Source organism: Notothenia rossii, assembly GCF_949606895.1.
Source record: "Notothenia rossii genome assembly, chromosome: 3".
In the NCBI taxonomy this organism is placed as follows: Eukaryota; Metazoa; Chordata; class Actinopteri; order Perciformes; family Nototheniidae; genus Notothenia; species Notothenia rossii.
Window position 1 is genome coordinate 11,232,758 of NC_136901.1, and position 25,415 is coordinate 11,258,172.

The following is a 25,415-nucleotide window of genomic DNA, read 5'->3' on the forward strand; positions in this document are numbered from 1 at the left end:
TTAAAAAAGCAAGCTGCTGCACCATGCATAGCAACAACAACAAAAACATCATTTTGTTGAAAAGGAGGTCTTTCTTTTAACCATAAAGCCAGAAACAGCATTTCAAATCTTGAACGTATTGACTTAAATTGGGTTAGGATCTGTTGTGCCTCTCAGTCTTTAAGTCCCAGGTAGTTAGGCAAATGCTTTGTGGTTTCTGAGGTTTCTATTAATGCCATCTGTCAAATGTACCAACTTGAGTCTCATACCACATCTGCATGTTGGCAGCTGTTGGTCAAACCATATCCGAGTCATGGCAGCAATGAAAAATGTAGATGGGTAGCTGGTTGGCCAAATAAAGTGAGTGTTACTAATGCTTTACTTTACATGGCAATAAAGTGTAGTGGTTTTTGAATAAAGGAGACATGATCTGTTTGTAAAAAGTCTGTTTCCTGGTGAAATGCTTTTAGTTAGAAGGTAGAAACTTTGTTAGAGGAAAAACAGTTATGTCAGTGAATAGTGTAATACTGACATCAGCTTATAATCAGGCTGAGGCTTGAACTTCTGGACTGTAAAGCAACGTGTTAACACATTCACAGAGCACTTTTTAGCAGGTCTTTATTTTGTCTCTTTGGGGAGTACGTTACGCTGTGGCAGATTCTTCACAAAGATGTGTATGAGCAAATAAAGCAAAAACTTTCCTAATTTGCTCATGCATCACTTTGTTGCTAAGCAGCAAACAAACACACTAACACTTGGACATTCACATACACACATAAGCATTTTTCCACTTGGGACTTGTGATGCCAACATTTCCATGTAAGGATTTATGTACTGCAATTTGGTAAACATTTCCATTCAGTGAGATGTTGCACATTGCACCCGTTTGTTAACTGTGCATGCATGAAAGCTATGTTTCCTTACCCGTATGGACTCTTTCCTTTGCAGTTCAGATGCACAACAAGGAACATTTAAATGTAGCATATAAACACATAACCAGCTGTTTAGTTTATGTAAGTGTGACTTCATTCCTTGCGTTCCCACTAATCAGATGATGAATTACTTTTCCAACCCCCGTACTCATTGCCTGTACTTATCTCATCAGTAGTCCAAGCAAAGGGAGCCTTAATTAAGTGCAATCAAAGCCAAACACTAAACAGCGCACTCATTCATTATCAGAGGCTGAAAAATGAACATGAGGAGGTCTTTAGGGGCCTGTTTCAGTTGATAAGAGCCAACATTACAGTAAAACTAACCCTAACTGTGTTTGTTTTGGGAATATGCATTTTAGATTTAGAGACTGTTTGTGAAATTATTTGCTTAAGCTTTATTACACAAGGTAAAATATGTTTTAGAGAACGTCTAAGGATGAAACAAAGCTGGATTTTTATCGCTGATTTTCAAAATAACACTCAAAGTCAGATGTAATGTAATGTTATCTTACAAACTTGAATTGCCTATAGTAATTTATGTCACCAAATCATCAGGATTCTAGTATTTGGCCTATTCTGAGGAGTTATTTGTGTTGGCAAACGTTTTTCAACTTGGTGAATTTCCTGATATATATACATTCATGCTGTATATGGCTTGTAATATGAACACACTTTATATCAACAACCCCCTTTTTATTAGGGGTGTACTCAATTAAAGACATCATGCTAAAGTTTGTATTAAAAAATATGATGTATCTTTTGTTTACCAGAGATGTGCTCACATTTCTTTTGGAAACACGTCATACATCACAAAAAAGCTTTTAAAATGATTGATAAGCTAAAGAAATAACAGCTGTAACCCTACTTTTTATTATTTACATGAGCAACTAATAGATCATTTATACGCCACTTCAGTTGTAAACACATTTTAAGTGTTTAATAATGTCTTAATCACCAACTATAACTCATCACATGAGCTTCATTTATGTGCTGAAAAGGCAGAACTTTGAGACTCACTGTAGGAGATGACATCTGCCATACAACCCAGTCACTGTGTACCCATTGAGGCACATGTACTGTATGTGTCCTCAGCCCATCTGTAATCCCATACCCTCCTCTATCAATGTAGAGTTTATCCAGAGTTTGTGTTTGCTTAGCAGTTCCACAGGGAGGAATTTAAGTAACTGACCTTGGTGGGGATTACTTTGCACACATGGGTAGATACTGCGGCCTATTCGGCCTATTAGCTAGCCGCTATCCTGCTGCTTTTCCAGCCATGGTTTCATAAAGTGACATATGAGGTTCTATGAGCAAACAGCCTTCTGGGCGTCCTCCTGACTCCCACCCCTGAGATATTAGACAGCTTCAAATGTGCCCTTTCTCCCTCAGGATGCCCAATTGTGAATAGGGCCAAATAGCATCAAATCAGGGGGCACCCACAAAACTAAATAATCTGAATTTAGTTGGAGTAAGGTTACATTTCTATTTCTGGGCTCTTGGATAAACAGCGATTAGTGAACCGCACTGGACAGGGTTAATAGGGGCCTGTTCCGTCGGCAGACACGACACCTCAAGGCTTGGCCCTCGCTGATCGATAGGAAACACTTCTGAATACGTGCACAGTGGCATTACTGTACACAGGCATGTACGTTTTGCTTGCAGCTGGCAACTTTTAATTGAGTGTCAATGGACATTTGGTGGGTGGGGAGGTCTTTCCACGTGAGGAATGCATGGCACATAGAACTTTTGTTTGTTTGTTTATTTATTTATTTATGCATTCTGGGAGTTTTGGGCAGACGGTGCTGATTGAAACAAACCGGCACAGTATTATGTAAATTGATGCAGAGTCTTACTGCCAGAGCTGTGATTTACTGCCTTGCTTTTGAAACTGGAGCACCAGCTCAAGTTTCACATCTACTTCTATTAAGCCAAACTGTTTTATTGATAATTGCCTTTGAATCACTTTGTTATTGCCATAAAGAGGTCAGGGGTCAGCTAAAGAGGACCCAAGAGAGTAAATATAAAGCATGTTTTTGTGAACCTCATTGATATATTAATTTATATAGGTATATATGTATATTTCTCTTTATAAACATGTGTTTTCATCCTCAATATTTGTTTTTTCACTGTATCCCTATTAGAGGAAGTTGCAAAAAGCATTAAACAGTTGAGGCTTGTAATTTCATCTAATCATGCAGCTGTATTCTCAACACTTTAATTGTATGAATTATCTTTAATTTACATGACTTATGCTCTCATTCTGAGCCATTTTAGACAATTCCAATATAACATAAGAAAATATACTTGTGCAAAAATTCCAGCCAAACTATAACATTTGAAACAAACGTCTTCCGATGCTCCCAGATTAACACCCACATGTGGCCCCTAGAGCAAACCTGGGAATTTGTAGGACCCAGCAGCCTCGCAGCCCCGGGCTTCACCTGTTCGCATGCACATTTCTTCCCCTTTTTTTTCACTTGGGATTGCCTTCCATCGCCCCATGATAATGACCCAAACCCTCATGCCTTTAACAATGCTGTCGTACGCGGGCTGCAGCTTGCTGATCCTCTCCGCGTCTCTCGCCGGTGCTTCCCTGGCCGAGATGGTGTTCCGCTGCCCGGGCTGCACCGCGGAGCGCCAGGCTCTGTGCCCGAGGCTCACCGAGACTTGCGCGGAGATAGTGCGCGAACCGGGCTGCGGGTGTTGCCCCGTGTGCGCCCAGCAAGATACCGAGATGTGCGGCGTGTACACTCCGAGGTGCGCCACCGGTCTGCGGTGCTACCCGACGCCCGACTCGGAGGTTCCTTTGGAGCAACTGGTGCAGGGCCAGGGCCAGTGCCGGCGCAAAGTGGACCCCGAGACCGCCACTCACAGCCAGGAGCAGCGGGAGCAGACCAGCGGTCAGTCAGTTTACTGGATCCTGTTCTTTTTCTCCCATCAATTTTTAATGACACTGTCTAGACTGCAGCCAGAAGAATAGTGTAGAAATGTTGCATTGTCATGAAGCTCCAATCTGTGTGACCATTATACAATAGTGCATGATATCTTTAAGATATATGTTATGATTTTACGTATAGTTTGCTTTAAAGTCTGCAATGCATCCTTTTAACATGCATTGTTTAATAATTTAAACCATTTGCATTCAGGATTTACTACAAAAAATCTGTTGTTGGAGCACTTTATTATGTTGCATAATCATTTATGCTATTGCTGTATTTCCTAACTATACTGCAGATATGGTTCATGTTATGCTTGTTGCATAATTTTCTTACACTCCTGTTAATGTTGCATAGACATGTTTATAGTGTTGAGGATCCTCCTGGTGTGCATGCACTATGCTCCGAACAGCTGGCCCTCCAGTCTTTCCCAGTGTCGGAACAAATCAGTCTTTAAAGCACTGTAACAGAGAACAAGGTAGTGGCATGCATAGTTCTTAGAATGAGTTGGATAGACACAGAAAACATCATAGTATTGATGTTGACATTTCCAAAGGGGAGTGGAGAGGGAGACAGCAGGAGGAATGCTGTATTGATTGGAAAAGTGGACTTTAGGCTTTGACCAGAAATAGCAATAAACTGGTGTTTAAAGTAACTACATTATGGGCTGTCTACCTGGAAAATGATCTAAGATTAATGTGCAGGATGATCACAATGAAGATCCGTGCGGCCTGCAGCCAGCATGTGGTTTGTGTTTGAACAGGAACAGGTCGCAGTGAAGAAGAAAACTAAACAGCCTCATTTAATTGGATGATTTCATAAAAAGCAGCACACAGTCAATGAGTGTCCAGTGGAGCCAGCGGCAGTGTGATTTCTACTCATTTCCTAATCCGTGCTTTGTCAGAGTTTACCTCCAGACTGACACGTGTTTGTTTTGGCACTGAACTCCTGGAGCGTAGGGAAACTAGATGGCGTTCAGAATAACCCTGTTTTCGGTCAGAACTCTGCAGCACTCTTTAAAAAGGTCAAAAATGCTCCACGCCACATTTGTGGTTTGATAATCAGCCACCATCCGGACTTAATCCCACATTCATGCAACCTTATTCAGCAAGGTTCACAAGGTTTTTGAAGTTACATAAGTGCAAAAGAAGAGAATAAAATGCATGGACAAAGCATGTCAAGGAAACAGGAAGGCAATTTGTTTTCTTCTTCAGTTTGTGTCAATACTAATTCTGGGATTCAGTTTGATTACCGGTAAAAGCTTCAAAATGTCCTCTGAATTATGGATTAAAAGCCTTGCTGTGGATGCAAGAGTCATTTCTGTGTCACAGTGCATGGTCAAAGTGTATAGCAACTTCTCAAGGGCAAAAGATAAGAGAGTAATGTTTTTGTACAAGGAAGAGACTCAATATAATCCATAGAAACATAACAAGTCTACAGAAAGATTTAACTGAAAACAAAGACACATAAAATGACCAAAAAGTCACACAATGACAATAAAGAGACAAAAGAACACACAAATTGACAATGGGGAGAAACAAAATGACCACAAAGACACACAAATCTATCAGAGAAGACTCAGGGAAGGGTCTTTTTCTTAGAGGTCATATAACGCAGAATGAGCTTAAAAAAATGCTTCTTTTTTTTTACGCCATTAGATGTTATGTGATATAAAATAATACTCTTGGTGTTATGGATGCTTACTGTCAGTCTCCTGCTTTTACTTTGGCCCCATTTCAGACTATACACAGAATTGATTTCCTGTCATAAATTCTTCTCGGATACACAGCAAAAAGAGGAAGAAATGAAATCTATGATCAAATTCAGCTCAAGGGAGAAGCCGGGGGATTTTTAGAGCAAACTTGAACGTTCTGGCTAAAATCCACTGGCATTAATCTCAGAAAAATGGGCTGATTATACAACGATTAAGTGGTTGTATTTAATCAAAGTATGAAATATTGCAGCTGCATTATTTGGATACTAATAGGCCACTGCATACATGGCATCCTGGTTTTAGTGCTTGTTTTATGCCAATTAATGGGGTATCCATAGGAATTTAAAATGACAGCAGCACTACAATCTCTGTAAACCCCATCACTGCAAACCACTATAGAGGTCAAAGGTCAGAGACAATATTCTCCCCAATTTGGAATCATTATGTAAGAGGTAAGATAGGGAACATAAGAGAGGTTGAAATCAGTCAGAGGAGGGACATTAAGATGAGTGAATAGGAGATTATACATTTTAAAAAGATACAAATTCAGTTTTGAGGCTAATGATTAACACTTCCATTAAAATCTAATATAGCTGTTGCTTTCTTGTCTACATAGCTACAAAAACACTGATATACCGACAAGATTTGATCCCAGATATGAAATAAATTGAAAATGCAAGCACTGCTCAGAGAAAAGGGACTGAATTCAACAAATATCACGCGATGTTCCTGTGGTGCTCAGACTTAACATTGGATGTGAGCACGCAGACATGTGGACCCTCCAGAACGTCTGAAATGCAAATACGAAATTGCACTTGGTTGGGTTGAAAAAGACCAAAACCAAATCCTGTGCGCTCTTATCCCCCCCCCCCCCCTTAAGGCCTTCAGCATCTCTGATCTGTGTGTGTGTGCTGCACGAGTGATTGCCTGCATGTGTTACACTGCAGGCAACTACACAGAAATGTTGAGAAAATAAAAAGGCTTGTTTTGTACGTTTTTACTTAACATGGTGACAGAACTGATTAAATAAAGTACGTCTTCAAATAGATTTGTATTTATCTCTAAGGCTTCATACCAAAGCAATCCACATGTTTTAAAACCAGATGAAGGGATGCATGTTGAAATATTTCCCAATCTGATCTTGGTTCCATTATCTCTATCAGACGTTTGCACACTGTAAAAAAGATTTCTTCTCCAAGCAACTTAATATTTCATGGTAAACTTGGATGGATTTGATTAATATAACTACGTTTATTTTCATTTCAATATCAGACTTTGACTAATAACAAAACCACTCCATCTTAGATGAATTTTCCAAACGAACACCCACGACTTTCCCTCTCTGTTTATGCGCAGCATCACCTGATATTCTGTTCCCATAGAAACCTAGACCCAAATAAAGGTCCCTTTAATCGTACTTGATGAGCGTTCAGTTGTTTTGACTTGGACCGTATTATATTTGACCTCTATAGGGAACCAGTTGATTAAAAAGACTAAACAAAGCCCATACTTTGTTGCTATAATTGGTTATTTGACCCTAACTTAACCAGAATCAGTTTTTGTATCAATAGTGTTATACAATCTGTTATGAAGAGAAAAATGGGTTGGATAGAAAAGCGGAAAACTCCTATGCCACCTGGCGACTGATGTAACATTGTTAGCTGACAGGGGGCATTCCTGTGTACCTGCGGGGGCATCCAAACGGAGCCCGTAGGACTGAAATAGCTTCGAGATAATCCCCCCCCCTCATGCCAGGCTTCTCTACAAACAGGGGCATTTGCGCCATCTTCCCCGAGGCGTCGACATCACTTGTACCTGTGCCAAGAATCTCCTCGTGCCTATTCAGATCCAGAATAACTTCCCACTAACCCTTTCTTTGGTCATGAGCGATTCAAGACAATACCATTACTGTCCGAAATAATACTGACAGTGGACGGAGTGGAACTGTTGGGGCCTGATCTGTTTCTTCTTCTCTCTTAACTTCAGTGAAATCCTCTACACGCTGATGTTATCTAAAACCAACCCCACGACTTTTAGTGTTTTCCGTCTACTCACATATCTCACCTTCCGCGGTCCATCTGCATTTGATTCTGTACAATCTCGATGTGTTCCAGCTTGCCTCTGTTCACGTCCTAGTTGAGGGCCCATACAATCGCCCTAGAGTTCACCCAGCGGTGCCGGTAGAGAGCGAGATGGCCTTGGATGCCGCGCTGTGTACGTACGTGCCAGAGCCTGTCCAAAGCCTGCTTTTAGATATCTGTTGCGGGCCAGAAAGCCTGGAAGGTAAACGTATCTTCACTTTGCTGAATTTGTGTTTCTAGGCCTTGCTATGGATGATGGACTGCAGCTACCCTTTGCAGTGCCTTTCATCCACTTCTTAAATGAACTATTTCACACGTCCGAGCTGCATTAAAAGACCTTTTGAGAAACAGATTTCCTCCTTCCCACATTAAGAGGGATGGTTTGTTTTGGGGGGAATAATATTCCTTCTGTTCCAGAGTCAGTTTGGCGCTTTACTAATCGATTTGTATGCAGTCAGAATCCTTGATACAAAGGCATCGTCAAAGGTGATCTCAGGTAAGCTAATTTTAGACATTCATAGTCATACACACTTCTTCAAGTATTCAATAAAGACATAAAGAAAGTCTTTAATCAGATAGTCGGAGTTGGAAAGTGATTCTTCTCCCTTTGGTGTGTTTTCAAGTGAATGTAAAGGAGAGGCCACAAAAGTGTTTTCCAAATGTTAACTTTCTGATGAATTCCCTTGGATTTTTCCACAACTAGCTAACCTGTCAACATCCCTTCAGCGACATGGCAAGAATTAAGAAGGACATGACATCCATTTGTAAATCTGACAAAAGAACAAGGCTCTATTTGGTTTCTATGGAAATAATGGAGCAAGAATGCTTTCCATGCTTTCCATTCTCCACCCGAGGCCAAGTCTGCCATTTGCTCAGTTGACCAGAATCTGGACAATCAGACATGACACTTCTGGCCTACGTGCCATCTTGGAATTCGACATGGATCAGATATAGAAAGCAAGCCTCTCGGGCCATTGTGTGAGGATTAACTCAAGCAGTAGACTGGACAGTAGGCCTGCTGCTCTGTTGATACTGCTGATCCCAAGCCCACCGCTGTGGAACGGCTCGGTCTGCAGAGGCCTAGCGCCCCCTGAAAGTGGGGTCCTGACCCTGTGTGTTAGTGTGTGTGTATATTCAAGATGGAGATTTTTTTTTGTGTTGTGTGTGTGTGTGTGGGTTTGTGTGTGTGTGTGTGTGTGTGTGTGTGTGTGTGTGTGTGTGTGTGTGTGTGTGTGTGTGTGTGTGTGTGTGTGTGTGTGTGTGTGTGTGTGTGTTAATCTCCGGTTTCCTTAGAGGAGAGGGAGTGATGGTGTTGCACTTGGATTTTTTTCTGTGGGGATTATGTAAGACAGCAAAACAGAAAAGGCACCCCATCCGCCAATATCTTTCAATGAGTGTGTCGTGTGTTTATCTGCACACACATGCGAGAGCACACACCTGATTTCAGTTGACTTTTGCCCCTTTTTTTGGGAAAGAAACTTCAAAGGAGAGCCAGAGAAAGCACGGTGGAGCGTCATGAGGGGAGCTGAAGTCCAACAACACCAGATCTATCTGATGGCAAAAGGCGCCAGCACCTTGTTATTGCTTAGTTTGGAATTTCCTTTCTCCCGTTCTCTCTTAGGCCTTTTGTAATCATATTCTACTACCGGATGTCAAATTTACCTCTTGCAGAGTGCAGAGAATGCCTCTCCAGTCCACCTCCACCGGTAACACACACTCTCTGTCCTGCAAACGCCTTTCAACGAGTCTGCACATTACAGCCTGGCCCTTGCATAACTATCCACTTACTGGCCCACTGTTTGACCTTCTCTACTGTCTGTGCTTATTTCCCCTTCTTTCCTTCGGGTGTCAGATAAAGCCCTGCATAGGTGAAATATATGCTGAACTGGAAAATCTGTAAAAACAAACACTTTCCTGTACTGCTAGCTACACAGAGCTGAAATGTTGCTTTCATGTAACATTTCTTTCTCTAAAATCCGCTGCTTTGGAAGGACGCTCCTTTTTCTTCTCCCTCTCTGTCAACCGTCCACCTCTAAGTATGCTCTGTTGTCAGAAACAACATGTTGGGTTGGACCTGATGGCCTCTCACATTGTTTGCTCCATCTGTTTGAAGAGAGGGTTTTTTTTCAGGGTTGATGTTTAACAAGACTCCAAGGAGAGAGGAGACGGTCAAACTGAATGAGAACCGCCTGGGGAATCTCCAGCCACAGAGACTCTGCTGTTTTGTATTTTCAGGGACAGGAAAAACACATGCAATGCATTTGCTTTGTCAAGGGAAGTGGGACGCTTGCTTCATGTTTAAATATGACTTCCTTGTTACCTTTCCTTGTGTTAAAACTATATATTTATTGTTGCACAGTGAGGATTTTTCTATTGTTGTGCATCATGTGTACTGGCCTTGTTCTTTTAAAAATCATGTTGCATTCAGGACACTTAAGCTGCTTAGTTTCTGTGTCTTTTTTCAACAAAAAGTCATTTAAAACAAAAAAAATGATGTATTGTAGGTTGTCCCAACACTTAATTTGACCCTAAAGCATTTTTAGCCCTAAAACATTTTTCTGCCATCATTTTTGATGTACCAGCAACGACCTCAAAATACAAGTTTTAGAGTTTCAATGCCTAATAAATGTGTCCATTTATCACCACTTTTCACATCTGCTCATGAAATTAAATCACCAGTTAGGAAAAAAAGCAACCATGGAAACCTGACTGTGACAAACAGTGGCCAACTTCTCTCAGCCCACAGGCTTGTTAATGGAGCTGCATGTGGTTGATTCGCTCTGTGAGAAAAGAAAAGGATTGTCATGACTCATCGATTGTGCTGATGCATTTCTGAGCACTTTCACAGTGCTCTGGATACTTCACAGCCCATCTTTAGAAGAATTGTGGTCAAAAGACAGAACAATGATCGCCAAGTTTTATGAGATTCCTTACTATAGATTTTTTATAATTTTCCTGTTGTGTCTCCTCGCTGCAGATGAGGCTGTGGAGCCGCTGCCTGAGCAGGGTGTGAGTGAGGTCCCGGCCATCAGGAAGCCCAGCAAAGAGACCACCTGGCTGGGGCCCAAAGAGAGCGCCGTACGCCAGCACAGACAGGAGATGAAGACCAAGATGAAGACCAACAAGGTGGAGGAGGTGAAGCCTGCACGGCCCAAACAGGTGAGGGACATCACTTTAGACAGATTTAGCTATTGAAATGTTGGCTTAAAGTCACTTAAATGATTAAATTCAATGAAATGCATTCTATCCGGCACTAATTTGTGACTGTGTTCTATGTTCGAAGTCTGCTTGTTGTAGTCCGATGACGCATGTCAGTTTTTCCATTCGAGCATTACTTCCCCAATTAATTCTTACTATTTCTTTTTTTTTTCTTGCTGTCTTCTAAAACCAAATAACATACGCTTCCTAGTAAACTTCCTCAATAGAGACCACACACAAATGTATGTTTCACACTCCTTCCAATGTGGCACTCTTTTTCTTTTTGATATACATTTTTGTATAATATCTGATTTAGATCACACTGCTTTTTGTCAAGTTACAGGGTGGTTTCACTCTTTGACTTAAAGTATGTCTTTTATACATAAATATGTGTCCCCGGTGCGTCGGGGAACTCACGCAGTGTCAGAAAATAAAACCCTTTCTCTTTTCCTCCGTACCCAAAGAAAGTTGCTATCAGAAACAATGCCTGATGTGTTTTGGACGTAATATGGATATTGTTTACATTAGCAAGCCTCGCTAACACTCAGAGCTAACCTGTACTGGAGAGCACATGTGTTTAAAAAGCAGGAAATAAAAAAAAGGAACTCACCTTGTGATAAACCCGCAAGAGAAAAAGCATTTGAGCTCCATACTGTTTCAGAAATAATCCTTGATGTGGTTTAGAACAGGATGGCGTTTTATCACTGCAGAATTTATCTTTATCTCCGGTAGAATTCTGGTCAGGCATTAGCTCCGCCTCCTCTTTTTTTTCAAGCTAGGGACCCAAAATCCGCGTTTCTCTAACAGGGCTGGAATAGAGGGATATGAGGGATGTCTAAAATGCATGATCTGTTTGTATTTTGAGCAAAACACATCATAGGCATGTTTTTATATATGTATAGGCCTATATCTGAGACCTAATATATGCCTTAAAATAGCATGATGTGTGCACTTTAAGTTAATTAAAGGTAGTTTAAGGTCTCTGCAGATCATTAAACGCAGTGAATATATTAATCAAAAAATAAATATACGTGGGAAGTAGGTTTTATGAATCGCTTTTTCTGACGTTGCATTGTTTAATCTCAAAAATATACAATGCCTCTTGCATTAATGTCGTGCTGGAGAGCAGTCAGATATTTGAGCTTAAATTGTATTCCAAATTGCATTAAACCAATCTTTAAAAGTCTTAAAACCACACTTAAAGGAACTCTGAATACACCTACATTATTTTTGAACGTGTTCAAATTAGAAAAGACTGAAGATTTGTTAACACAATGCGATGATATATGCTATAGTATTTCTTTTAAATGTGTCTAGTAAATCTCCTTAAGTCTTGTTGGTGTGGAAGACACTACTTTAACTTTTCTTTTTACTGAGGGAAGTGGAGCAGTTCAGTGTCGCCGCCCTGTGTTACAGCAGCTGAAGTTGTTTGCATGGTGCAAAGTGTTTTATTGCCATATGAAGATAATTTAAATTGCAATTTCAAAGCCCAAAAAGGAAAAAACAGTAAAGACCAAATTATATTTGAACGGGATAAAAACAGTCATGGCACAAAGTTAATTTTCCTTCCATTCATAACTCCCACCATGCACTGCCCTTTAATAAATTCTGACCTGGCCCCCTCGGGAAACAGAGCTTGGTCTCACAAGTGGACCTGCATCGTGGTATTTTCCATATGCCATAAAAATCATTGAAACGTTATTAGTGCACCGGAAAACGTATAACTGTCTCACCAAGCCATTTGGCTCTGTGGAGATGTGAGGTAAACCTGAGGTCACTGGCAAGAGTTGTTACTCATTACAGGCAAGAACACATGATTAATTTGATCATTAAAGAAAGCCCTTAAGCTTTATTATGTGTGTGTGTGTGTGTGTGTGTGTGTGTCAATGTGTGTGTGCCTTTTAAAAGCTATTTGATGTAGCCTGTCTAAATTACAGATTCCCTTGCAAACACAGCTCAGTGTTTATGAAGAGTTTTGCCGAACTTGAAGGAATGTTTGCACTTCTTAAATTAGATTTGTGAAACAAAAGAACACCTTCCATATTTTCAAACAAATAAAAGGGATTTTTTTTGCCACATTTTTTACCCACAGAATCTTGTGACTTCAACACACCCATATGCTGCAATAAGGGCCTGTAAACATGACATGTGTTGTTGTTTTTGCTCTTTTCAAGACTCAGTGTCAGCAGGATCTGGACCAGATCCTGGAGAGGATATCTAAGATGCCCTTCAGAGATAACCGAGGGCCCCTGGAAGACCTGTACGCCCTGCACATCCCCAACTGCGACAAGAGGGGGCAGTATAACCTCAAACAGGTGAGTCGAGTCAATATGGGGAAGAAGGTTGTTAACGGAGAAGCATAATATGGAAGTATTTAGAGGAGAAAAAGGTCGGTAAAGCATCATTACCACCCCTTAAGACACACATATGTTGTATTTTACGAGTAAAATAAACATTACATCTTATTATAGTGTTCATTTTGATTATGTAGAAGGGAATTTAAAGAGCAACTTGCAGGTTAGAGACCCCTGTGAATAAATGTGTAGGAAAATGATGTATACACTAGATTTTCCAAAAGATATATACAGAAATATACGCTACAGTGACATCTGGCGTCCTTTTTGTAAGACATTTTTACTTCTGCATAAAAAAAGACCACCCACGAGTGACGTCGCATCAGGGAGAGCGGCCGGTCTAACGTATGAATAAACATGGTTCACAATGCTAGTTTTGACACAGAAGAGGTTGAAAATGTATATTCGAATGCATATGACGGACCACAACCTTATAATTATGAGCCTGCTCGGCGTCCAAGAGAACAGGAGTAGCCAAGGATTAGAAGAAATAACGGCCATCGGAGAGAAATTGAGCTGTGGTGTGACGCTTACTTGCCAACCCTCCCTATTTTCGCGGGAGACTCCCGATTTCACTGCCCTCTCCCGGTTTCCTCCCGGGGTTATATTTCTCCTGCATTTCTCCCGATTTCTGACAAAATCAGATTTACTCAGGACTGTTTCCACTCGGACTTTAATACAGCTACACCATTGGTTTCCATGGTAGCGCGTCTTTTTAGTAGCGTGCAACTGAAAGTCTGAGAGGGTGAGGAAGATAGTCACAGAAAACAGAAAAAGAATCGACAACTCGACCCTCTGCTCACTCCTTTCCTGCCCACACATATGCTCCATCAAAGATGGCCGCAAGACAGTGCACTTACAACTACAATAAGCATGTTAATGTTTAATCCAATACAGCTCCGGCAATCCACTAGCGATCCACTAGCACCCCGTCTTGGTGAGTGACCGGTGTTACAGTTAATGTTAGCTAAGCTAATGTCGGTCACATCACAATATTGTAAAGTTAGCTATCACATATCAGGCTATAACTAAAGTAGTATTGATAATATAGTTACATTACTGGCAGGACTGTTGATATAACAGAAACTAATGCGCAAATATCAGCCGTATCTCGCGTTACCTAATGCAACTCCACACTACGTCTTATGGTGCTGTGTACCGGAGGGGAGAGACAGAGGAGCGAAGGGGGGAGAGAGAGAGGAGCGAAGGGGGGGGAGAGAGATGTAATACGGTTTCCTGATAAATGTTTTGTTTGATAGGCCTCAGCTGTGGAGAGTATGTGCTGCAGGGAGGTGGATGCACCTCGCACAACACACCCAGGAACGAAAGCTAGCTCCGGTCCTTTTCCTGTTAGGGAAACTGTGGACTCGATGTCCTGACAGGCTGGAGTTTGTCACCATGATTAAAAATAATGAAATGCAATGTAAAATTGCCGAAAAAAAACCAGCTCACTAAATCACAACCGCTCAAACCAACTACAAACTACTACCGCGGATTGGGCAGAGAACGAGTCCGAGAAAGTTGCTCCCCCATGTGACGTAATATGACGCGTTTGACGTATGAAGTAAAAAAAAACAGTTCTTAGTAGCAGAGCTCAAAACGGCTCCTTTCCCCTCTGAATTCCTGCCCTTATGTCTCGTAAAACACATCAAATCCTGAATTAACTTTTTTAATTGTCATTTTCAGGCAAGGTTAAGCATAAATCTAGTAAAAAAAAAACGTGCAAGTTGCTCTTTAAGACATTATCTTCACCATGATTTAACTATTTAAACTGTATATACAGTATATAAAGAAAAGAATCTCAAAAAGTGCAGTAACAATTTATTTCTGCAAATTCCTGCACAAACCACACATTTACATTAAGGGTTGTTGGAATGATGACAAATTACCTAATAATAGTTAAATATTAAAACCACTTTTATTGGGTTTAAAATGTGTTATCTTTCACTATGTCAGCAAGAAACATTGGCTCTGTTAACCTGATGCAATATTTCTGCACATACACTTCATATGCTTTTTTAGGGTTGCATGATGTAAAAGGAACTAAAACACACAGAAATAAAGACAGCATTTTGTGTTTCAGTGCAAGATGTCCCTCCATGGTCAGAGGGGCGAGTGCTGGTGCGTCAACCCCCACACCGGCCGAACTATCCCATCAGCCCCCACTGTGAGGGGAGACCCCAACTGCAGCCAGTACCTCAGAGACCTGGAGCTGGAGCTGGAGACCCCTGACATGGCCCAGATATAATGTGGCATGAAACAAAAAAACTGTTAAGTACTTGGGAACAAAAAACCTCTGAGTAAGCTATATATTATATTCGTGTGTGTGTGTGTGTGCCTGTAGTTCATTTGATGACAGTGACGTTTGAAATATTAACCATCAAAAAAGTCTTAGAATCCAGTTTACTGAGTAGGATGTAACGGGAGATAAGACTCTCTTTTCCTCGTAGATGTTCAGAGTGTTGGTAGCTTTACTAATTATTGCTCAGTTTTTTTTGTTATCAGTGTTTTTTACTGTAGGTGTTGAAAAACGAGGAGCCTTCAACATGTTTGGTGTTTTTAGGTGTGTTTTCATGTCCTAGTTTGCAGACTACTGTTACACCTTATTAACAGATGATGCTATTAAAAAGGTAATAAATTCAAATTGGGCCTGCCTGTGTTTTGATTTGTAAACACACTTTGAATTTGGCACACTCGATGCAGTAGTATTTGTATTAATGTAAAGGAAAGAAAAACTTTTCATACATTTCGTAGTCTGTTCACCTGCATTTTCTCACTATTTTAGACTTTCTAGTGTGATTAAACCTGCTTTGTCATCTATTTTACTCTAAATGCAAGAGTTGTAACATAAAGATGTGTTGAAGAAGACTTGAAACTTGCCATTAGGACCCCAAACATATTTAGAAAATGCCAAAGTAGAAAAATCAAGTGGGAATTCGCATTATATTAGAATTGAAATCACATTTATTGATGATAAAGCCAAAATAAATCATACCCTCTATGGGTTTGATTAAAAAAACATGTTTGCTAGACCCCTATGAGTTATATCATGGCAACCAGTATCGCCATGACAGCAGATGGAAACACCCTCGTGGAGTATCACCTATGTGTCTTAAGCAGTATGAAGGTCGTGCAGATAGCAGTCACAAAATACACTGACTCAACAATTCACACATTGAAGACAAAACTGCTGACATGGCTTTGTTGTGACTACATGAACTTTATTTAAATAGTGATTTGTCATTACAAAAAAATAAAACGAGTACATCAATTACACGCCTGATAAATATTTCACCATAAATGTTCACATTTCTTTTTTTTAACTGAGATTCTTAAATGTTCAAAGTGTCACCGTGATGCGTTTACATGAGTGCTAGAGTCATGATACAGTGGGGAAGAATAAGCTGATGACACAACGCTCTCCTTATGTCACAATATAGTGATTAGGCATTAGGAATGTCTGAGATTATACGAGTCAATAAATGAACATTAAGATTATAACAAATAAATGTTGAGCTGTAGAACGAAAATGTTGTCCCCTGTCATTGTACGTTTCTTTTTGTGTTAAAAATAAAACTCAAACACGGCACATACAAACTTCAAATTGTTTACCTCCTTTGTGCTGGCCCTGATTCGACAACACAATCGGGACCACACGCAAATACAATTCAAAGTGGCGTAGGGCAGAAGGCACTTTAATTTCCATACAAACTCAGCAACCTCGCTCTTAACAGGATACAGGAGCCGATAAAGACCGAGAGCAGACTTACAACCTGCAGGCGGAAACACAAACAGCGCGTGGGCCTTTGCATACGATTTGTGTGCGGAGGGAAATGCTCGGCACCACGTTTGGTCCGACAGTAGCTCAAGTGAGAAATTAAGCTTCTTTGTATTTGAGGACTATAAGGACATGGCACATTAGGTACACACATACAGACACAATTTGTACACACATTTACAAAGAGTGGATGCAGTTGTCTGGACGGCCAAATATCTAACCTGTTAAAGAACAATATGCTTGTTTAAGAGTGCTTGATTGACATGAAGAAAGTAATCATCTCTAAAGAAAATGATTTATAAGCATACCCAACATCTGAAGTGGATTCTTTCCATGGACAGTTTTTTGAGAGGAAAACAGGATTTCGACAGCAATCCAGAACAGTTTGCCTCTTTTTCCTGCACAAGTAGACTAAAAGATGGTGCGTTTAGTGTTAGTCGGCAGGATATAAAGTCAGGAATAACAATTGTTACATCCTGTTGTCATTCACATGTAACAGTTAGTAAGGTAATGCTAATTTGGACCGAGAACTCTTCAATTGTGTCTCCACAACCTTTTTTCTTTAAAAGCCACATTGAAAACATGTCTTGTCTCATAGTTTCTAGGATACACTCAGTACACAACATATTATCAATATAATACAAATATATATAGTCCTCTATTATCTATGGATATGAAGAGGTGAGGTGTTAGCTACCATCAAACATATACGGTCAATGGGGCGTTAAGACCTACATGTGACGCTTTTCAAAAAAACAAACAAATAAAAACAGTCCATCACACCTGGCCATACTTAGAAGCATTTGTGCCATATTTTCCTGATTGGCCGTCATGACGTGTGCTAGCTTGATTGGTGGGTTTAAGAAGAGGTTCCCTCTCATTCGTTGTTGTTGCTGCTGCTGTCGAAATCTTTGCACTGCAGGTCTCCCTCGGTGTAGTTGATGCCGGGGATTTTGTCGCCAAATCGGTCCACGCACCAGCAGATCCCCCTTCTCCGACCACGAGACGGCTTACACTGCAACGGTGGAGTTAACACAGAGTCAGCACTTTGGAAATAAAGGGGTTTTAGGCATGTTACAATGATCTGGTTGGTATTTCGGCCAAACACTTCAGAGACATATTCTGTATATATCTGACACCTATAATATATTGTTGAAAAAGAGGAGGACCTTTGGGGGACCTTTAATAGATTATTCGTACCTGCTTGCGCTTGAAGAAGCCCTTCTTGTCACAGTTGGGGATGTAGAGAGAGAGAGCCAACACCCGAGAAGTGTCCTTCATACTCTGAATGAGATTATCCAGTCTCCTTCCGCATGGGCCCTACACACACAGACACAGGTGTGAGTGTGTGCATGGTTACAATGTGTGTTTTGTGTCTATTTCTGCAACAATAATGACATCAAGACAGGAAGGTAATACAGGTTAAAGACCTAAATATCTATATTGAAATAGAGTTGATTAGAAGGTTGATTTCCAAATTGAATATTTAAGTCACCTTTGCAGCTGTAGTTTTGTTAAACCACTACTTTAGGATTAAACCAATAGGATTTGGTTATTTCTTTCTATTTTTACATTTTAGTATAATAGTTTTCCTGGCGACATTTGAGGTAACCAGATGCTGTGATTACGGGAAATACCTCCACTAATGAGTACTTCAGTAATTTGGCATTCGACTGTGTTCACACCTTGTTGTATGTGTGAAAGTTGCCCTGCGGGGCATCTTGGCTTGAATTTGTCAGAAATAGTTTCTTTATGTTTATTTCCCCTCTGAGCTGAGTGAGATTTTCCCTCTGCTATGCCTGACTGTAGTCTCTGCTTCACTTACGAACTCAGGCTCCGATTTATCCAGGCTCAGCGGGGAGAAGTCCAGATTGCTGGAGGGTCCCGGCCTGGCCAGCTGCTTCTTGCGATCCTTGGCCTGCCTCATGGCCTGGGCTTTCCGACTGCTGATGTGGTCTCTTAAGGGCGCTTTGGTTTGCTGAGATTCTCTGTCTGATAGAAAGGCAAGGACAGATGAGGTCACTCCCCATGATCATGCATGTTTGAGGGCTATTAAAGGGGCCCTCTGGGCTTTTCTTTTAAGTTATATTTAAATATCCTCATCAAAATAAACAGTTTATCCTTTAGGCCTAATAAAAGTGTTGAATACATTCCTCCCCCATAAAATATTTGGAAAGCTGATCATCAGCAGTTTTGACTTCTTCTCTGCTTTTTCATATCTCTATATTTCTCTACAGCATCCCACTGCAGAGCTCCGGCCTCGCCAGAACCAATGGCGGAAAATCTTGTGTAGTTATAGATCAAAAATATATAAATTCCACTCTTTTATATTGCACACATTGTTTTATCGTGCTAATCCTTCATAAGTAAAATTGGCTACTAAGCATACATTTAAGCTCATGTAAGCCAACATGAGCTATATGCTAATGTTAAACATGAACACAACAGTATTAGGTACACAAAAAACCCACTTAGAAGGTTACAGTTGTATCAAAATGTTTAGTTTACTTTGTTTGCAAACTAATGATTGCATGCTGTCGAACATGGGAATGTGTATTGTATCACAGGGATGTTTTTTTCATACTGTACATGTGCACATAGGACTGACTCAAACTACTATAAAACTTGAATATGAGCATGGGATGATAGAATACTGACACAAGAACAAAAGCAAGAACAAGAATGTGTTTGTGAAGCTTGATTCACACAGGACTACTATTATCAGGGGAGAACTGTCTTCACCACAGTGCAGTTGGTGCACCGGATCTTTACAAATTACAGACATGCAGGAATAAAATAACCCGATACCAATTATTACTAACAACTTGATGTCCACGGGTGTAATATTAGCCCTGTGCAGAGCAAGGCTTCAAAGCATTTTTCTACTGCTTTCAAGAGACTGTTTGAAGAAGAAAAGGGGTCAAAATCAAAAGCATAATGATGGCTCCCACTTGGCCTAAAATTAACAAGTAAATATCAACTCATGGTGGAAGAGGACAGGAGAATGTCACACAACACGACGTGATGATTTCACTGCAGCAGCTAAATGCTTATTTAGCACTGTTAGTGGCTACTGGCCAGCTTCAGATCCGAAGTGTTGACATACAGATTACAGAACAACATAGCCTACATTTATGGCAAGCTAGGTTGCCAGTTTGGGGTATATGTAGACCGGGGGTTTTAAAACGTATATAGCCGGTGACCTAAATGAGATATTTAGTCTCACCCTGGCACCCAGGCCCATGAAAACATACTATTACACTTGTCATGTGGCGGACTACCAGAAAAGGCCGCAGCCCATTTTGTGTCCCAACCTCCACATGTACATGCAGCCTTCATCTGTGCAAAAATACAGCTCTCTGCTACATTTCGGGGGCCGCGCACTGTCGCTCAAACCTCAGCTCGCCCCTCTGCCTCGTCCCACCCTCTATTCATCCTACCGCAACAACTGTGTAGAGACTTTCTTTCCCAAAAGCACTTTTATGCTGATATTTCACTTCATTTAAAGCTTTAAACATGCATCGGCCTTCTATAGCCGCGTTCACACCGGAGTACTTTTCCCACTTTAGTTCCGACATAGTTCCGAAATGTCGCGTTCACACCAAAAAGAGCCGGAACTAAAATTAGTTAATGAGAACCTTTTTACCCCCCTTTTCCGTCCCTGCTAGAGAGCAGGGACTCATGCGGCTTTCTTGTGAGAAAATAGCTATATTTCTGATTGGCTGGGCGGATTGCAAACCACGCCCCGTAAAACTCAAAAAAAGTGTTGTGAAGCCACAGTTTTATTATCCTCGCATTAGCATTATTGGCATTAGCATTAGCCCTGCGCAGAAACGCAGAGAGACTAATTTACGGCAACACAAAATAAAACATGGGAGCGGTGGAGATGAGGAGGTGTCGGCGTTCTGGCTATTTACTCGGAAGGCTTCAGTAGAAGCTGCTGGGAGTCCCAGCAGCTTCCCCAACTCCGGGGACTTCCGGCCGGGGATTTTGGGCGGCAGTATACGCCGTGAAGTTGTTTGCGGCCTGCCAATAAACCCAAAGCAGAAGAAGAAGAAGTGACGTCAGCGGCTTCATTTGCCTAATCCACCCCCAGGGATTTATTCCGGTGTGAACGCGATCTGTACTTAGTTCATCAGAACTAAAGAGTTCTGTTGAACTAAATTCTCATGAACCTTTGTGGGAAAAGTACTGCGGTGTGAAAGCGCCTTATGTGTCTTAAGCCTCCGCTGGCCCATTTCCACTGCTGTGACACGCACTTTTTTTCATTTCGGCAGATTCCACATTTCTGCACTGGCGTGATCGCTAAACTAAGCTAACTGGGCGGGGGAAACTAGGTCATTGCAAATTATGCTTAAAATCTGGCAAACCCTTACACCCCAAGTGATGAAGAGGATCACGGTTATGTCATCCATCCACATAATTCCAAATTCTTGGAAACAAGCAAGAACCATCCTCCAGTTTACTGCTGACACAGTTCTTTTTTTCTCCGTCCATTGAAAGCTGAGGCAGATCAGCAGCCAGTGTAAACCCAATCAAGTCCTCACTTGCTAATCCTCGAGTTTGTCTAATCTGACCTGGGCTGACTGATCACGTCTTTCATTGCTTCTTCACCCTTTTCCTCGAGTTGGAATTGTGAAACATGGTGATCTTTGCAGTCACAGAAAAACTCCTTCCTTGGAAATCAATGTGAAATCTGTCCGGATAAAGTTGCAGTTCAATAGTTTAATGTGTCATGCACTAGCAAACATGACACATGGTGTATTACTGTTCTTAAGGATGTTTTCAAGTGCATAGATAAGCTTTTTGGCAGCTCCTACTAGATTATATGCAGCATACTTTTTGGCTCATTCTGTAGCTCTGTAAAATGTAATGATGTGTGTATTTATCACAAGTGTGCACATGGGTTTTGTTTAATTTATGTGCGCTCAGCATGAGATGTAGAGTTAACGGAGAAGCCGGCTGACGGGCGGACAGATGGGGTGATCAGTAACCCACGCTCAGCCTGCATTCTGCTGAATCATGGCACAGCCTGGGCCTGCCTGCAGCGCCGTGACCGAGAGAGGGGGAGGGAGGGGAGAGGGGGAGGGAGGCAGATGAAGAGACCAGGGTGGGACTAACAAAGAGTGGTGGGAGGGGAGCAGAGGAGAGTGTGGGAAAGGGAGATGAAAAGAAGATTTTTGGGTATACGACAAGTTCTCAGATGCTCTAAATTAGCTTAGTCTGATGAGAAGAGTGCAGCAACTCCAACATATAATGGTATAAATCCTCACATATGTGATACATGTGTATGGCAATCTTTCTTATCTTCTGCCTTTGTTATTGGACTTCACTCTCAGCCAATAAACTGTGGTTCTTTGGCTCAGTCCTGAGCTCTAACCCCACCACTGAGATTATTTTTGTTTCCAGAGTAGATTTGCTTCTATACCAAAACTCCAATCTGCATGAGAGTAAAGCATAACACAGAATGGGAAATGGTGAAACTGTGGATGGGTGGGAAGAATAATAGGGTGGAAAAAGATGAAGAGGGACAGTAGCCAGGCAGTGAAAGAGGAGAAGATGCAGTGTGATGAGAGAGAATAGAGAGACATAAAGGCGGGTTAGGTGTGGGAAAAGGCACAGGTGGTGGATGAAGGAAAGTTGACAAAAGAAAAAAGAAACTGTAGAGGAAGGGAAAAGGGATAAATCAGACCATGAAGAGAGTGTCACAGGCCAACATTTCCCACAATGCTCCCCAGCAGACACAGTGACTGTCCCTGAACTGCCATTCAGCGGAGCCAACCAGGAGCCGCACGGAGCACCACCTGTAATCTTCTCCCTTGTTTTATGTGGGCTGGGGGCCCCGAGGCGATGGGCCACTCACACGAAACCTACTGATTTACGGCTCGCAGCCCCACCAGGGCTTTTCAAACCCAGATGACAGGTTGATCGACGCTCCGCGCCAATTGTTGACAGAGTTCACAGGGTCAAGACTCACGGGGGCTTTTGAGTCCTGTGCCTTTAATGACAGGTGTCAGCCCGTCTCAAAGAGGGCTGCGAGGTGACTCACATAAGAGAGGCAGGGAGGGCACTTACACCTCGCCTTTTTAAATCGCACACCTTAAGAACATACTGGATTTCAGTTTTATGACATGGTGTGTGGAGTGTTTTTGGAACACATTTGTTCAGCTTTTCTTAATTCATCACTGGCTGACTCTATGTGTGTGTCAGAGGGCTTCATTAAAATTCCAGCCCTGACAAAGGAGGAGTATCATCATTATACAGCTGTTTGCTATTTCTTTGGACCAGAGCCTTTTACATATGTGGTTGAAACACAATCATTGTAATAAAAACCCACTGTTTTCTTGCACTGTTTAATGTCTTTTTTCTTTCTTTTTTTGTCTTAAGTATAGTGTATGTATGCTGCACTGTTGGAATAGCCAGGGATTTAAGATTTACATTATTGGCCACAACTGCACTTTAGATATTGTGTATTATGTACATTAAGCCTTTGAATCTATGAAACACTATCAGAGCTGACATAAATATGATAGATGCCGGCCTTAAAGGGACACTGTAAATAACTTTAAAGCCAGTGGGATATAATAGGTGGAAGAAGACAAAAGAAAGTCTGCACAATGAATAAAATATTAAGCTGCTATCAATGAATGGCTTCATTAACGTTGCATTAAAGTCAGTGACCTGTTTAAGCGCCATTAGAACCTCAGTGGTTACTATACCTTTGGAAGGATGCAGCATTTTATACAACTTCTCGTTCCTGCACAGCCCCCGGCCGTGCAGCAGCGCGTGCAGCGGCTTCTCCTCTCCATTCTTGGGCAGGCAGCGGAGTCCGCGCGTGCACGGCCGGGTGTACACGCCGCACGGCTGTTCCTCTTCGAGCGCGCACGTCAGGCAGCAGCCGCAGCCGGGCTCCTTCACCAGCTGACAGCCCACCGGCACCGGCGGGCACATGGACAGTGCCTTCTGATCACACGGCTGGCACGGCACGAAGGACGAGCCGCAGCCGGTGATGCTCAGCAGGGGAAGCAGCAAGGAAACACTCCACAGCATGGCGCGAGACTCGTATATTAAAAGCAGGGCGTTGGTTGGAAACGATTATCAACTATATCTCACGCTGAATCCTTTCTTTGCGAATGATTTGAGTCCAAGCATCAGAGGGGGTGTTGCATCCACAGGTGCTTTGCGCGCTCAAATATCACTGCATCCGATGCTCACAATCCACGAATAGTCTTCCCTCCCTGCAAAATATTAAAATAACAAAATAATATCCCTGGATATCAACCTTCAGTGATGCCCGGTGCCGTTTACGCGCAAGCTACTCGTCTCCAAATGAGAGATAAAAGGCCTGTTACACGCTGTCGTTCTCTCTGTAGGTTATTTATCCCGCACGGGCTGCGAGCAAAATGTATAATCTGTGGCTTTGAGCTTGCCTTTTAAAAAAGAAACTGCCAGAGGCAAAGCCTACAACGATGGGTATGTCAAACAACGTTTGGAGGGGGAGGCGCACTTGTCAACTCCGTGCGCTGCGATGCTGATTCCACAGGGCGGGTGCTGGCATGCCTCCAGATCTGCCAGATAGGAGACGATGCTCCTGAAGGCGACTGAATAAGACCTTGTGTCTTTCTCTCCTCGCACAGTGGCTATTTAGCAATTCTTATTTTAAGTGTAGTGAAAGCCACCCGGATCTCTTCTTGAAATAATTCTGGAAACTTAATTAAAAAAGTTGAAGAGTTTTGTTTGAATGGCAGCCAATGAACTTCCTAACTGTGCTGCCAGATTGGGAAGTTATTTTAAGTGGAAATGAAAAGTAGTTTTAGTGTTTACAGACCTCTCAGGGAAGAGTCACATCAAAATGGCTGCAGAAGTTGGCAGAAAAGAAAGAAAGTGTGACCTAATGCAACATTATTCATGTCACACACAGGACAAACAGGTGGTGTGTGTTGCTAAAAAAACTATTTTGGGTTGACAAAACTGAATCGCCTGTTAAGATATAGATTTATAGTGAGAGGATTCTTTCTTTTATGGAGGAAATATTATGATTATTGGTCACTGTGTTTGTGGTTGCTTCCAGCTGGGGCTTGCCTGTTTTACGCAGTCACTTGAAGCATGAATGAAAGACTATGTTAAATTGGACATTAATGTATAATCTATATATCTGTCACAAGATACAATCCAACTGGTTTCTTCTTCCATTTGTATACACAAATTCCAAGGTTCTTGACCCCCAAACATGCTGGTCAGATTTGGAATCGGTCCGATCTCTCCCTGGAATCCCCTCAATATCTTTACTCGTTTGCCAAAAAGTCCTTGCAATTAGAGTATTTCCAAATGTTTTCGCATGCCAAGCTGTTTTCTTTCCCCTCAGATATCTTTGGGTTTGGATCTCTGTTCAAAGTACTGTTGCTTTAAATATTTGTGCGATGCTCTCTTATTCCTAACAAAT

General features: G+C 41.6%; 2 protein-coding genes across 2 annotated transcripts; one reads left to right on the plus strand and one right to left on the minus strand.

Moving 5' to 3' along the window:
• Nucleotides 1–3,310: 3,310 nt before the first annotated feature.
• Nucleotides 3,311–15,838, plus strand: igfbp2a (insulin-like growth factor binding protein 2a). Its single transcript, XM_079672847.1, has 4 exons — nt 3,311–3,811; nt 10,620–10,801; nt 13,015–13,155; nt 15,278–15,838. The coding sequence occupies exons 1-4, from the start codon at nt 3,361–3,363 to the stop codon at nt 15,440–15,442; spliced, it is 939 nt and encodes a 312-aa protein (XP_079528973.1). The 5' UTR covers nt 3,311–3,360; the 3' UTR covers nt 15,443–15,838.
• A 556-nt stretch (nt 15,839–16,394) lies between these two features.
• igfbp5a (insulin-like growth factor binding protein 5a) lies at nt 16,395–24,603 on the minus strand. The gene is made up of 4 exons (XM_079672848.1): nt 23,692–24,603; nt 18,798–18,964; nt 18,173–18,292; nt 16,395–17,987 (listed from the first exon to the last, which is right to left on the minus strand). The coding sequence occupies exons 1-4, from the start codon at nt 24,020–24,022 to the stop codon at nt 17,850–17,852; spliced, it is 756 nt and encodes a 251-aa protein (XP_079528974.1). The 5' UTR covers nt 24,023–24,603; the 3' UTR covers nt 16,395–17,849.
• Between the last annotated feature and the right edge of the window lie 812 nt (nt 24,604–25,415).